Here is a 16,579-nt window from a genome sequence, read left to right as displayed (position 1 = left end):
GAAAAAAAATTAAAGTAAAATATCACATTTTTTTCACACTATAAACACAATATTTTTCATTTTTAATGATATTAACAGTTACCTAAAAATACAAACATAAATGATCAATATTCCTGTAAAACTTCAATAAATCCAGTTTTTAATAATGTTTCACTAGATGTGTTATATATTTCTTTACATTGTAGTACAAACTTACCACACTGGCCCTAGTATTTAAGAAAGACAAAAAGACATTTTCAAGTATAATATAATGGCAATATTCATCACATTTATGTTTTATTTCCCTATTATTTCATGAAGATAAGCTTTTAACTCTAGCCCTTAAGATAATTTTGATTTCTTAAGGATAAAGAGTAAAAGTATAAGGAAGGTCTTTACACAGAAAGTTAGGCTAGGTTTTCTTTTACTCAGTTCTACAGCATCAGTTTTAGTAATAATAGTTTCTTTTCATATTTCTTATATAAACATTTCATAATAATGTAGATGTGTATTTGACTTACAATTTCTTCTTAGGGTATTTTAAGTTACACTTACATAACCAAAAATTAACCAGATTTTTTTTCTTGGGAGTAAAACCTTTTTACTTTTTTGACCTGTAATAAAGATTTCTAAAAATAGTTTTCCCCAACCTTTCTAGGCAAATGTAAGAAACTTCCAGGCCTTCTATGCATTATATAAAGCACACAGTATTTCAGAATCATACAATGATTCTATATTTTAACATAAAAATTTAAACACCCCTCACACAGCATGTTTGTTTTGTTGAATTTTGCACAAAGCTATTCAAGGGCAATCCGTACTAGTCATCCCTAATTTTGAAGTGACAGCCTAGAGGGAAGGCTGCCAAGCCATTTGATTAGTGCTTTACAGTTAGGAGCTTTGAACTGTTCTATATTTACTAGGCTTTCAAGCTTACAATCTAACATTTCTTCAATACTCTTTAAGTATTATTTAGTGTCATTATATTGCACATATTCAAAGCACATAGTACATATATAGTGGGATGTTTTTTTTAATTCAATCTAAAGCTTTCAAGTATTCTAGTTCTGATAGTATATTCTCAGTTGATAATAGTATCATATTATCTATAAACTTGGGTGTGAACAATTAATACCATATAGTTTTCATTATTTTGTAGGTTAAACTTATTAATGAGTCAAATTTTACTGATACTTGTATAAAACTTATTTTTATGGAGGTGAAGGGACAAAAACCCTTAATATCAACAAGACTTCAACTATATAACTCGAGTCAGGGATAATTAAACTATAATAGACATTCTTTTCATGACTTAATCATGCCTCTTTACAGATTTTCCATACTTATCAATACATAATACAATTTTTATAATGACTGAAACAAGTAATTTGATTTTAACTACAACACTGCATAGCAAACCTGAAGTAATATGTACAAAAACCAGCAGAAGTAGAGTACTACTATAAATTAGTCAACAAAATTAGACTATAATACTATTACTCAAAACACTCCACGCCTAACTACAAATATCATTGAAAAAATGATTTTAATGTTAAATTAAAGGAAAACCTGTCTGCTTCTTCTGTTCCATTTCAACCTCACTGAAACCAGCAAATACTGTTTAAGTAGCCTGCTGTTAATAATCAATCAACAAAATTTATTATAACACTATTGTTCAATGTATCCTATGTACTTATATCAATGAACCTTGTGATTTTGATATCTAAATAATAAAAACTTGCCAGTTTATGTAGCTCAGCCCGAGATTGTTCCAGGGAATCACGTCTGTTCCATCCACTAGCGTATAACCCATACCAGCATCCATGATATGTATTAAATATTACTATTATACATTTTAAATATATGGTGATTAATGTTGCAATGTGAAGTCAAAGTTGTTTGTATTAATTACAATTACATATAAGTGTATGTGCTTGTTTTCAAAACTATGAATCACAAAAACTTTATAAAACTGAGCATACTTAATGTTTCAATAACCAAGCCTGATCTACTATTTTCACGATTTTGTTCAACCATAAGTTTTATACACTGACAAGTTTTATGAAGGATTTTCAAAAACAACATCAGAATTTCCAACCCTGCTATAATAACCAGTTTTTAAATGCAGGTGGTTAACAAACACATCTTTAGTACTTATTTATTACAGCCATATTCCCAAAATACTGGGTTATTCACCTTTTGACCACAACTCTTCTTTTCAAATAATCTAAAACTGACATTTTCACATGATTCATCTGATAAAATTTGTTTAGTATGGAATTTGATTTCCTCAATATTTCAAACATTATATAACTAATCAAGCTGATTTTTTAGCTGTCCTACCTTTAACTCTTCCTCCATTTCTGCCAGCTTTCTTTCTAATGTTCTTCGCTCCTAAAATATCATCAATACCAAATGAATACTTAAAAACAAAAAAATCTTACTATGCTACAACATTCAAGATACCAGCCCCTTCTAGAATATACACATTTCTCAAGTGTAAAACTATCATCAGAATAGTATTTACTATAAATACTTCAGACAAGAAGTTTACTTTTCATTATGTAAAGTTTGATTGAAATACATAGCCTCTCACACACACATATGGTATGTTTAGGTAAAAATGATTTTCCTTAGAGCAATGTAATAGGTATGCTGAATAAAAGGAGAACTGACAAGAAATTTATTACAGAGAAGTTCCATAATTCTCTGAAACTAACCTACTTCAAAGCTAATGTCATTCTTACCCGATAACTTAAGGGGGATTGTAACTTGAGGCATCACCTGACCTACCATTGAAGGACATGGTATTGACATCATTTTACAAATTACATCATTACACCCAAAATCCCATGGGTAGACCATGTGGTTCCTCAATAGAATGACAAGGAACAAAAGCAGTTAGAATAAAAAAATTAACAACTTTCTTTACCCATTATGTGAAAACTGCACATACAATGAATAAATGATAAATTTTGAGTGACCCCATATTACTATAAGCAATTAGAAAATGTACGGTTAATCTTATATATCATATATATAGGATAAAAATTCTCCGCTGTATTTGTGTGTTTGTTTTGAATTTTGCGCAAAGCTACACTTAGGCTATCTGCACTAGCCATCCCTAATTTAGCAGTGTAAGACTAGAGAGAAGGCAGTTAGTCATCACCACCCACCACCAACTGTTGGGCTACTCTTTTACTAATGAATAGTGGGATTGACCATCACATTATAATGCCCCCATGGCTGAAAGGGCAAGCATGTTTGGTGTGATGGAGATTTGAACCAGTGACCCTCAGATTGCGAATCAAGCACCCTAACCACCTGGCCATGCCGGGCTTCTCAGCTGTGAATCACAGGTTTTAGTAAAATACTGTAGTAGTTTCATTTCTATTTCTCTGTGCATGTAACTTCACTGTATTACTTGAACCACTTTATTCAAAACAATAATATATATGTAAAATACACACTATGTATTCATTATATAATATTTACACAGTATAACTGACATTCAATAACTTAAAGAATTGTAAACATACTCATTTTCAGATTTAATACTTTGGGAAAAAATTAAAACTACTAGTAAAGAGTTATTGATAGTATAATGAAAATTTTCATCCAATTAAGTAATAATGAATGATGCTAGAAGTGAACAAAATATAGTGCATACTTACCCTCTTTTCAGCCTCATTTATTGAATTTCTAGTGTGATTCTAATTGGAAAGAATATTAGACATTAGAAAGTTGTTTAACTCATGAACAAGAGTTCCATTTAAACTCATATTTTCTACATGTTCTGTAAAAAAAAACTTATCAAAATGATAAACAGTCATTTTGCTGTGTGTAATATTTGTATACACAAATAAGACAGGTAAAATAAACCACATTATATACAGAAAAAAAGTAAAACCTGTTCTGTTTTGAGAAGTACCTATACAAGTAAAATTATCCCAGTGAAGGGAAAGCATTAAAAATCAGATTCAGTCTTCATTTGTATTGCTTTGAAAGTTTTACATGAAGAAAAAGTTTAATAAACAGAAGAAGAAAAAAAAAAAGAGAAAGATAACTGTTTGTTCCAGCCCACGGCTTTCAACATCAAATCTACCATTCAATGTATGAAGGAAGTATTTGTATGGAGTATTTGATCCTCATAAAATAGAGTTTGGTTTGGATCGACAATAAATACAAAGTTATACTATGGGCTATTCTTGCTGTGCCCACCAAAGATACTGAAAAAAACAGGTTTTTAGTGTTATAAGTATTCAGAATTACAACTGAGCAACTGGGTAGCATTTGTAAATACTAGATTAGAGATGAGGCATTGTGAGCTGGAGCACCAAGCTTTGCTGCTATGTGAAATTTTAAGTTTAATGTCATTTAACATTTGTGGTTTGTGAATAGAACTTAAATCAGATAGTTGTTGTATCACCATTACTGTATGGTTTCTACTTTTTATTTAGCAGATCATGCTTTTTGATCTCAACCTACAACTTTTATCATGATTTTATTTGATGTCTTACATATGCAACACACTCTTTTTCTAGCCCTGATTTAAGAATTTAAATGGAAGAAAAAATTAAGTTTGGTTAAGTTATTCGACACACACTTTTTCAAAATGGTCATAATTATTTTGTTATCGATCAAATTCACATGTGATATAAACACTAATTATTTTAACAACAAACTTAATCTACAAAAAGAATAATAGCTGAGGAGGTTTCATTTAAAGTAAGAAAAATATGTATATTATTAATAAATGGAATAAAAATTATTTCTCAACATATAACATATAAAAATCATGAGAACAAAATGCCAAACTAGATATATACAGAAAGCACCAGAAAAAAAATGTCATCAAGTTGTGACACAGAAAATTAATCAAAATTAGTGACCTTGTAAAAGTCCACTTATTTTTCTCTCCTTGTGAAAGTATTAGTGAAGGCCATTATCAGATGTAACAATAAAAAATATATAATCAAGGACATCTTAAATATTTTTATACAAAAAGTTATAATAAACCCTTTTCTAGATATATGGAAAAAGTGCACATATCACAAGTTTTTAGTTACATGAAAAAATTTAACTAAACTATTTTAAATTAATGTATACTAATATATTAGGTATCAAAACATAGTTAACAAATCAAATTTTAATACAAGTTTTAATCTCTTAATATAAAAATGAAATATTTCAATGTATTCAAAATCTCCATTTGTCCATGTAGTGTGACATTTGTTTGCTCCGACTTGCCCATTTTCTAGTTTTTCAACACACTCTGTGATATCCTTAACTTAAAGCAAATAACTCATTACAGTATAGAAATTACAAGCCCAAAGTCTGATTTTTATAGCTTAAAATCTTCTTTGGTTATGGAGATATAAAACAGAGTGTCAAACCCACTTGCCATGACCTTCTTTCACATCCTTTCTTTCACAAGTCAATAATTTAATTTTAGTGAATTATATACAATGCTACCTTGTTCTCAGTTGATATTTTTAGTTATTTCAACTACAGGTTAAAAGTTGCTGTTTCCAAGTTCATAACAAATAGCTAATGGAAATATTTTAAGGCACTTATACATTAGTTAGAAAGACAGTTACATTATAATAGTTATAGAACATTATTTGCTTTATGTGTTTTATTATTTTGTGTTTTTAAGTGTACATTCCAAATAAATAAAACTTATTTTAGTAACTAGCAATATCATTACAAGGAACTAGGATTAAGTTTCATCAGAGGGCTGAAAGGAGAAAACAAGAGATCAAATATAAGAACTAAATTTGTTTTCTTATATATTTTATATTTATTATTATAAAACTAATTATATTATCATAAAATGTAAAGATAAGAAATTAGGTTACATAAGGTTATATAATGAAAAACAAATTTATTCATGAGACATGCTTATGCATTTGCCATGTGATATCATGTATCACATGATTCTTAGTTAGACACAGTTAAAAAAGCAATAAAATTAAATAAAAATATATATAAACTGTTTTGTGCCTTAAGATGTTTAAGGTAATTGTAATTGCAGTCATTCTAGAAAGAAAAAAGGCAATTTAAATTTATTCACTTTTTTTTTTGGCAATTACAAGGTTGGTCAAATTGACCAAGTCCATATAGCATTATAGTAGAGAAAATAAAAGATAAAATATGAAGCTTTACTGAAAAAACTTTTTATATTAATTTAGGAGGTTCTAGAGGTTATGCAAATGAAATTTGAAAACTGCAAGATGAAAAAAAATACTCAGACTAGTCAGAGACAAATCTTTAGTAAAAAAAATACTAAATTATAAAATCTGACTTTTTCTTTTATAAAAGACTTGTAATGTTTACTAAAAGCTTCTCAAATTTCATGAAGATACTTTTACTGAATTAAAAGTTATAGTATGTATACTTTCATGGTTACCTGGTGGTTGCAAGGTTGGTCAAAATGACCAAACCATATAGAAAAAGTTAACAGTCAGTTTTACATAAATGTACTATTATTAACTATGATTACTTTAGCTAACTCAATAAGGTGTGCATAAATTTAACCAACTATATTTGATATCCTACATCATGTGATGACTCATATATCTCTTAAGTATAAATAGAAATCTAAAAACAAAGCCAAAAATAGTGATTCATTTGAATCACCAGTGTGTGTAAAGGCTATCTTCTAAATGGAAAATTAAGAGAACTTTCCTAGATTCTAAACTGTTAGAATAAAACAAGAATGTAACCTGTAGAAAAGCTTTTTCTAGCTGTCGTTTTGTATTGACCAGTTCTTCCTCTGTTTTCTTAAGTTTTTCTTTTAACCTTTCATTTTCTGTTTTCAGTGTTTCATAAACCTGCAATAAAAAAAATTCATATAATGTGGATTGTCCTTTGGGTTGAGAATACAATATTGTTTAATATTTTTACATCTGTAATGATAAAATATCCAGTTTCATTTAAGTTTATTGGCTCTACATATAGACGGATAATAAATATATATGAAAATAGAACTTAAGTGCTTAAAATACACTAACCAGAAAAGTAAATGAAGAACAGCAAACACTATTTAAGAAAATAAGTGACCTGAGGCTCTCCATCCAATAAACAAAATTTTGAATGTACCTTCTTGTAATCTTGGTCTCCTTCCTCTGCTAGACTTCCAGTGCTGCTGTTGAGAGAATTGCGGCTCAATCGGTCTGACTGTTGTGACAGTGTCTCTGAATGTCCACTGTCATTTTGTGAACCTGCTGACCCAAAATGTGACCTCTGAGGTTCAGATGAAGGCTGAAAAGAAAGAAATATGCAAGCTGATTTTTAAACTATTATAAGTGTGTTATACAAACTCTTAGTGATGAAGTACATGCAATAAAATCCATGGATAACCTGACTTCCAAATTACTAATTGTAAGTTACAGTAAAGTGTAAATTAGAATGCTCTACAAATAATAAATAATGAGTTGCACGCAGTAAAGCGCATAGATGAAACATTTATGAACCATTATTGTTGAGTTACATGCAGCAAAGTTTGTTAATGTTGAAGTGCATGTATTAAAGTCTAAGGTGAGAGAATGATGTTTTAAAAACTATTAATGTTGAGCTACATGCAGTAAAGTTTGTTAATGTTGAAGTGCATGTATTAAAGTCCAAGGTGAGAGAATGATGTTTTAAAAACTATTAATGTTGAGCTACATGCAGTAAAGTTTGTTAATGTTGAAGTGCATGTATTAAAGTCTAAGGTGAGAGAATGATGTTTTAAAAACTATTAATGTTGAGCTACATGCAGTAAAGTTTGTTAATGTTGAAGTGCATGTATTAAAGTCTAAGGTGAGAGAATGATGTTTTAAAAACTATTAATGTTGAGTTACAAGTAGTAAATTTTATGGTTAGAATGATTAACAAATTATCAAAAATTCCACAATTAGATTATTTTAGTTGAGAAAAGTCTATGAGTAGTCTGATTTTGAAACTTTTGATTTTGAGTTAGAAGGAATGCAATATATATCATTAGAATGTTTAATAAATGATTATTAATGAACTGCATAACGTCTATGATAAGAACGTATTGTAAACTATGAATGTTGAGCTAAGTGAAGTAAAAGTGGGAGTTAAAATGACAAATAAAAATTTTAATCATTAGCTTCTACAGGCCAATTTATTTACATGCTCTCAGTGGTGAACTGCATGTACTAAAGCACACTTTTAGTAAAAGAGATAGGTTAAAGAATTACAGTCTGTTAATTATGAGAATATATCTAGTATAGATCAAAGATAAATTAATTAGTATATTAATGGTAAATTTTTATATCCTAAAATAAATGCACTAAGTTACAAACTGTTCAAGGCATATACAAAATACATGATAAAACTACCAGAATTTATAAAATGTACCCTTCTTGTTCTAAAAATATCTGTACTTGGACCAATGCTGATATGTTCAGCTTATTTTACTTCGGTGTTCTGAGAAGGATGGTGTCCCAACCTGTTTCTAAAAATGGAAGTTAATCTAAAGTCTTCCTAAATTTAACTTTTAACTAAAATAGTACACACACACACACACACCAATGTTTTTATATTGTTTATATTTTACACAGTGCAACATATTAATTTGTCAATAAGCATTTTGGCCTTTTGAGTTTGGAACTGAAACAACAAAAGTTATTATTGAAAGAAGTTCCAAGCTATCTGTAAGATATGTAGCAATTGATAAAGTTTATTAACAATGCTTTAACACATATTCTTTAATCAATATTTTGCATTGGATTAGAAAAAGTTATAACCCAAGAAACATCTTAAACAATCTACGAAATGAACATTTTTTTTTAATTTAATTAATAGATCACGCTTGTTTTCTTAGGTACTAAGAAAAAAAATGGAATCACTTTTTATGTCACAATTATTCCTGCAATCATTTTTGCATATCCTAAAATACAATTAGACAAGTTATCATAACATATGGCTGTACTTCTTGACTGTATATTGTTTTATATTAAAGAACCAACATTACAACTGTAAGACAAAGCTGGGATGGCAAAGCAATAAATCAAATACAATTTTGAAATATAAAATTAAATGTCAATGGTAATATTTAAAAGAAAAGCAATATGACAGAAAATAAAACTGCTTTTTGTCATGATAAAACAAACAAGTTGAAAAATGGTTTTCATAGCCAGCTGGTTATAAATACTAATGAAGTAGTTTTTATCAGTTAAAACAGAGAAAATAAACATTCTGCATTATAAAGTAAAAAAAAGGAAACTGAAACCAACTCAATAATTGGCTAGATGGGTGAATTTTGAAACAAGTTAAGATTCTCTACTTTGAATATCAATGATCTTAAATATTTCCTTTCTGGTAGTTGCAACTTATAATGGGCAACATTCCAAGAGTCACATGAAACAGTCTTTCACAATCAGAATTTATTTGTAGCTCTTGAAAGATCAGCTAAAACTTGTTCTATGTGGGTGGATATATAGACTACAGCACCTCAAAAAAAAGAACAAACGTTCTGAGAAATTATAAAGAATTCCACCCACATAAAATTCTAAATTTTATCTCTTCAAGAAATAGGTCAAATCACCGACCAGTTGAGCTTAACTCTGTTTAGTATGTAGAATGACCTATCCCTCCAGAGCTTAACTCTGTTTAGTATGTAAAGTGTTTTATATTCCATTAAATAAAAAAGTCTGAGAAAATTCATATAAGCCAGATGTGGCATAAAAAAAGTCAAGTCAGGGAGTCTGGAATTATTTCAAAAATTACTTACAGAATACTGTCAACAATGTTTTGAAGTACAAGATTCTACCAGAAACATGGAAGAAACCTGCTGTGTTTTGCTCAACACTTCAGGGAGAAAAAAAACTTCTCAGTAATGCTAACCTCCATGTTACTGCTGTTTAGTGTGCCTGTTTCTTTACTGAAATGCATAAGCCAGATAACTTATTCGAGATGTGAAAGAGAAAATAAAAAAAATGGAGTAAAAATTGATATTTAGAGCTTATTATAAAATGTTTCACCTATTTTTCCAAACTGTTACTAGAAAAAATCTAAGCAAGAATAAAGAAATGTAAATGAGAATGGAAAGGATTGAGCTGGTAACATCTGAAAAACACTAAACATTGGGGCATAACTGTCATAAATAATTTTCATATGTATCACAACACTGTTAAATGACACTGATGAGCTTACTCAAGAAAGAAACATATGAAGGATGAATATAAACTTTGAACAATGCAGCAAGTGTGTTTACATATATACTGCCATGAAACACAGACTTATCAGCAAATTCCTAGTTGAAAAACTTCAGGAACGCTAAATGTAACAAAGAACAATGTTTCAAAACAATATCATTAACTAAAGGAAATTACTGACAGTTTCAAGCATCTCAAAGTAGGAATTGGATATTTTTTTGTAAACCAGACATATAAAAAAAATTGAAGAATTATATTAAACTATAAGTATGACCATAAGATAATACATTTTGTCTACTTTTTCTGTTATTATATGCATTTAAGTAATTAAAAAAAAAGTATACTGGTTCAACAACATATATAAACAGTGCCATCTCATAAATTTTCTGGTTTGATTATTTTATCATTTTATGTATCTAAATGAAGAACATTAAAAGTGAGGAATCCAAATGATAAGCCAATGCATTATAACTTTTATAAATTATACTAATCACTCATTGCTAATCAATTAATTGTCAGGCTAAATATTCAATTACATTTTTTGTTAAGTTGATTATTTTATTGACTTAATTATAATTGCAATTACTGGATAGTTGGAATAATTGAAAATGGCATAATTGGAAATGCTAGTTTGTTATTTTTGTGGTATTAACCAATTTAATTGCTATTTCAACTAACTGATCATTTTACGTGGCACTAAACAATGTAATTGAGTCAACTGTCCAGTTCTATTACTGGATTTATTTTCCATTTATGATCTAAGTAGGAAGCTTGCTCTGCTTAAAAGTTAACATTAATCATCACAGACAGTTACACCTAGAAAAAATTTGAAATTCCAAATAAAAGAAAAACAATAATAATGAAGCACCATTATGCACACAAGTTTTACTTTTTGTACTTCTTATTGTTTTATGTATCTGAATTACAATTAGTGTCATCAAAAGATTAAGTTTTATATTTATGTTTTCTATTTTCCAAAGAAACTACTATAAAACACACAAACAATTATTCAAAAACCAATATTCTTAATTGTTAAAATATGTGAAAACCAATAATTCAAGCTAAGCTATCCATATAAATTATGTTTGATAAAGTTGATAAGACTTGCAGAGATCAATTAAAGTCAAATTGTATTTATAAAATTTACTCAGTAAAGATGCTAATATCTGTAGAAATCTATGATTTCAGTCAAAGCAACTGTAAATGTTTTGTTTGCTGAAGCCGTTAAACGTATAATGATGTATAACGTATGTGAATACATTAATTGTTGGTTTTTAAAGAACAGATAATAGTAATTGTTACAAAACACTTTGAAATAACATTAGTAATGTCTCTGGCCTACTGCATTATGAACACACTAAAAAAGTATACTATTATATATATCAAAGAGTTGAAATATTTCTTTAACTTTCTAATGTTATTTCAAGCAGGAAAAAAACTGAGTGGTTGGTACAGACAATCTAAACACTTAAAATTCCAGATTTTGGTTTGCCTATGCCCAATAAACAAAATTATTTCGTTTATTGAACAAACTAATTGTCTAGATTTCTAAGCCTAAACTGTTTCCAAGGGCTGATAAATTATGATATGATATTTAGATTTTAGATTTATTGAAAGGTACTTTAACTTTTTAAGTGGCTAATGTTACTTGAATACACTATGCTACTCTACACATGTTTAAATCCTCATTTTGTTAAACTGTGATACACAAAAACTTGTATTTCACAGGGATACAGTTTAAACTAGGATATAAACGATTACTAAAACTTCTATCAAATGTACAAGTGTAGTACAAGCAACTTAAATACAGTTCATATGTAGACATACTTATGTACAAATGCATACAGTATATGTAGTTGTAAATACTAATAACAAACTTCAAAGCATTTAAATTTTCTAAAAGTCTTAAAACTGGAATAAACATATTAATAATTATATTTATCTTATAAAAAAAAACTAGCAAACACCAGCAAAGAAGTTTATATTAAGGCAACTACACAAAAAGTTGAAAAAAAGAGCATACTTTATATCCACCATAGCTATCTGAGCTTGAAGCATAACCACCAGATAAGGAGTCTGAAGACTTAGAGCTAGAGAGAGAATAACCTCGAGTTGGTGAAACAGATCGACGTGGAGATGCTGAATGTGGAACTGATAATGTTTTATTCCCTCTCTTTGAACGACAAGAAAACTTGGGAGAAGCTGGAGTGGTTGACCAGGAAGAATAAGTTGAATCATTTCCTCCATATGAAGGAACAGTCAAGGATCCTGCATATGAACCAGCTGAAGATTCACGGGAAGGTGAGTAAAATGAGGAAGAAGAAGATATAGCTGATCTTCTAGCAGGACTCTTAGTTCGTGGACTGCTTGGACTATAAGAGCCTGAATCTCTCCGATATGACTGTCGAGCAGAAGGGGAAGATGGAGTAAAACTATTGTAACTTGTTGTAGCTACTGTACCTCCATAATTTGGAGAATAACTTGAACCAGTTCCATAAGGTGGATAAGAAGCATAGCCTGTGGCTGAAGAGCTAGATGATGGCTTAGTGAAATTAAAGGAAGAATTACCCTGTCCATAACGTCCATTGCCACTTCCATATGACCCATAAGACATACTTAAATTAATTTCAAACTAACATCCACTATTAACAAATCAGAAGAATAAATATAGTTAAACAATAATAGTTACATGGTAGAACTTTTCTGAAGACCGAAGAATACAGTGCACTTCTCCTTTTCCCTTGTTATATAAGATAATTTCAAATAAGAAGTGATGATTGAAAATTAAAATCTATCAAACAATATTTTTTAACAGTTTGGTATTTACACTTAATAAAAACTCCACTTTTATAATTTTCACTAAAGCAGTTACATTTTACAGTATCAAAATAAACTTATGCATAAAATACATTTCAAGTCTCAATCTGCCCTGCTCACCAATCACCAGCACAAAAGGGCTTATTTGATAGAAGCACTAGAGTCTTTATCACATCTGTTGAAGACACTTAACGTACTAAAGTGTGGCTCCAGCATTTCCACCTCTTTTCCCAAGTTATTTTTAGCACATTACATACACCAATTGGTTTCATCTGTGCCAGCCTGTCTGAGTCACTTCCCTAAAGTCAGCAAACAACATATAGCTTTCACCCCCACCAGGTACATTCACCAGGTTTAGTGAGAATAACTATAAATAGTCTCTGGAAAAGAGCATTTATTTTATTTTTAAATGGAGATAAAAAATGTGAATATACTAAAATTCCATCTATGCCACAAAGAAAAAGTTTCATATCTCTGACAAATCCATCACTGTTCTACATAGTTGTTTCATCATCTCTGAAACCTGACGTGAATGATAGAATGTACTGAACAACATCATGTAACCCTTTTGAAAGGTTACAAAGTCCAGATTTTAGTGGCACTTTTCATGCCAATCTATGTCTCTATACTACTCTATTTTTTGAGAGTTACATATAAATATTTACTGAAGTACTACACTTCTGCTTAAAATACATGTGCATAGAGAAAATGTACAAGTATGAATACAAACTATAGAACAAAACATTTAAGAAATTTCCATTTATCATAAATAAAACCTATTAATAGTTATTGGATAGATAAATAAATAGATAATTATTTAATTACTTTACATTTTCTTCGGTGAATGATTCACTGTTACGCAGCCAACTCACTTAACATAGCAGCTGAAAACACGGCCACAAGTTGTTGACACACTACTCTTAATATTAGTATTACAATTAAAACACTAATAACTCAAACTATAAAGTCAAATTATTTCCATAAAAAATGCCTTAAAAGTGTAAAATAAGGGTACATAAAAATGGTGTTCATGGGTTCTGTGTAAAATTTAACTAGAGTTTGATAAAAAAAATAAATCTTGCTAAAGGAAGAAAGCTCATTCATTCTTGTATACAATGTATAAAGTTAAGACGGAGAGCAGATATTCTGAATAAGTTTTTTGTTATGCTGTATTTAATTTGAATAAATTATGCACTTCAGAAAAATAGTGTTTTCAAATTTGATGTTCAGGATATTCTTTATAGAATTTGGACTTTTTTTTATTACAATAATTTAAATTAGGAGTACAATAAATGCATTAAATAATTACGAGAGATTAAAATTACTAAGCAACAGAATTAGCACAACAGAGTACAAGGGACAAGATGATTTAACAAAAGAAGTATTATATATTAGCTGCAACTTGCAAAACACTTGTGGTTGTCTTCATGCCCTTTTCTTGAATTTTTCTTATTCTATCATTTTCACACATGCTATTTAAGATACACTTTCTTGCAGGAATTGTGTGTCAGACTAATAAATCCTGGTCTATTTGAAAAAAAATTTATAAGGTCAGACAAGCAAACTCATGTAGAAGTAACTTTATTTAATAAAAACTACACATATATAACTTTATTTAATCAATTTACACATAAAGGAAATGATAAAGTAAAGTAATGGTATTTATAATAGCATAGAAAGTATGAAACAGTTATGAGTATTCAGTGCATGACAAGGTTTTACAACTCGAAACAAAGAAACTCACAAAAATGAAGAATAAAACCAATAGTAAAAAAACGTAGTTAAAAGGTGTTTATAGCAGTCTACGCAATGAACTGAAGCTCAATTATTGCAAAGTAAATATAAAGTTGTAATGAAGGCAAACTTAGCTGAATATGCAGAAATGTCTGAATATGTGTTCACAAAAGGAACAAACTGAGCATGGATATTTTAAACCTAAATAAGTCAAGAAAACCCATAGTAGCTGTATTTAGTGTAATTTTAATATTTTTCAAGAAATTATATGCAGCTTAAGTGTTGTTTGTGAAATACTTTGCAAATAAAAAACCTAAGGTTGAAATCAATGACAGTCATCATGTGATGATGACACTGTGTTATCGTGTAGCATACTCATTGCATTAAAAAGTTTGACTAAGCAAAAAACAGGTAAGATGATTTTGAATGGAAAAGCCAATATGCAGTCCTTACTACTTGGACAAATGCCTTTCTAATGATATGAGATTTGTAGCATTTGATCACAAAATTAGTAAGACAAATTCCAGGGAGACAAACACAAGTGTGTTATTTATATAGACACCAGGTGATTGTCTGTTTTAGTGCAAAACTACACACGGTCTATCTGTGCTCTGTCGAATGTGGGGAGCTAAACCCCAGATATTACCATTGTAGGTCTGTATGTACTAGATAGGGATTCATTTGTAAAATAATAGGAAGCCCCTTTTATTATACAAAATAAATTATTTATTTAAAAAACATGCCCAAGAAAGAAAAATAACAGTTTTTCTTTCTTGGACATGTGTATTAAGAAAAATAATTGTTTTGTCCAATAAAATATGAATCAATTACTTCAGGAAACTGTTATGATTAAGAAGAGATGACAATATGAAGTAGGAAGATATTACACAGGAACAGGAGAGAAAGTGTGAAATATAAGTTAACCCGATGACCACTGGCTATTAACTTTCTGAGTAGGCAATACAAGTCTTGCTATATTTCATTTGAACAATAAAACTAGTGGATGATATTGATTGAAACTTCAGAAGAACTTTCATAAATGTATGTAGTTTAAGAAACATGAAGCCTGTTACTTTTGATAAATTTAGTTTTTTTTGCATTATGATCTTTAATATCTTGGAAAATTACATTAGAAAATGGTATTTATAAGAAACGATTACAATATTTATATTTGTTCCAGATTTGAACTTATTACATTTTATGTTTTAGTACATTATTTTAAAATCCCCCCAAAATTGTATCATCCATAAAATGCTAAATTTATCTGTTTTTAATGTTTTTAATAATCACGTACTCTCCTTATTGTATCAAGTAATATACAAGACCCGAAAATAATATATGTAAATAAACTTAAACAATACATGAGTATTTTTATTTTTAACTAGGATTTCATGTTTATATATGTACATAAAAAAACATTTTAATTTTGTTTCATACATGTATTTTTATTTCAAGTTTATGTTTATGTTTCATTGCAGCCATACTTTTGTTTATTGTGCTGAATAAATTATGAGGTTAGCAGTGTGAACTTTGTACATTTGGTGTGAATGATCATGCCTGTTGGTGATCACTTTCGTTCAGTCCAGCACAGGCACATTTCAACATTATTGTAGATAAGATAGTAAGAAAGCTTTTCGGTACTTGAATATCATTTCTTTGAACTTTCAAACAAGTTTATTTCAACATATGTCCATGTATGTTGTTTCACTATACATACAAAACTAATTGCCACTGCTAGCAAATGTATATAATAGTTTACAGTACAGGTGGCTTGAATAACACGCCTGATCCTAGTTACTTGATACATCCTGTTAAAAGAGATTACCAAACGATACAGACACCATAAATTACAAAGACAATTACCTTACAGCACTTAAAAA

General features: G+C 29.2%; 1 protein-coding gene across 1 annotated transcript in view; it reads right to left on the bottom strand.

The window, feature by feature from the left end:
- LOC106470416 (protein phosphatase 1 regulatory subunit 12C-like) overlaps positions 1 to 16,579 on the bottom strand; it is a 116,779-nt gene that overhangs the window by 14,148 nt on the left and 86,052 nt on the right. The window contains exons 18-22 of the mRNA XM_022399954.1: positions 12,172 to 12,780; positions 7,084 to 7,245; positions 6,708 to 6,815; positions 3,654 to 3,692; positions 2,323 to 2,373 (exon numbers count right to left, since the gene is read on the bottom strand). Coding sequence (XP_022255662.1) covers positions 2,323 to 2,373; positions 3,654 to 3,692; positions 6,708 to 6,815; positions 7,084 to 7,245; positions 12,172 to 12,780 — 969 coding nt within the window. The remainder of the gene's footprint in view (positions 1 to 2,322; positions 2,374 to 3,653; positions 3,693 to 6,707; positions 6,816 to 7,083; positions 7,246 to 12,171; positions 12,781 to 16,579) is intronic.

Source organism: Limulus polyphemus, unplaced genomic scaffold (assembly GCF_000517525.1).
Source record: "Limulus polyphemus unplaced genomic scaffold, Limulus_polyphemus-2.1.2 Scaffold105, whole genome shotgun sequence".
NCBI lineage: Eukaryota > Metazoa > Arthropoda > Merostomata > Xiphosura > Limulidae > Limulus > Limulus polyphemus.
Note: the sequence above shows the minus strand (reverse complement) of the source record. Positions and strands in the feature narration are given on the sequence as shown.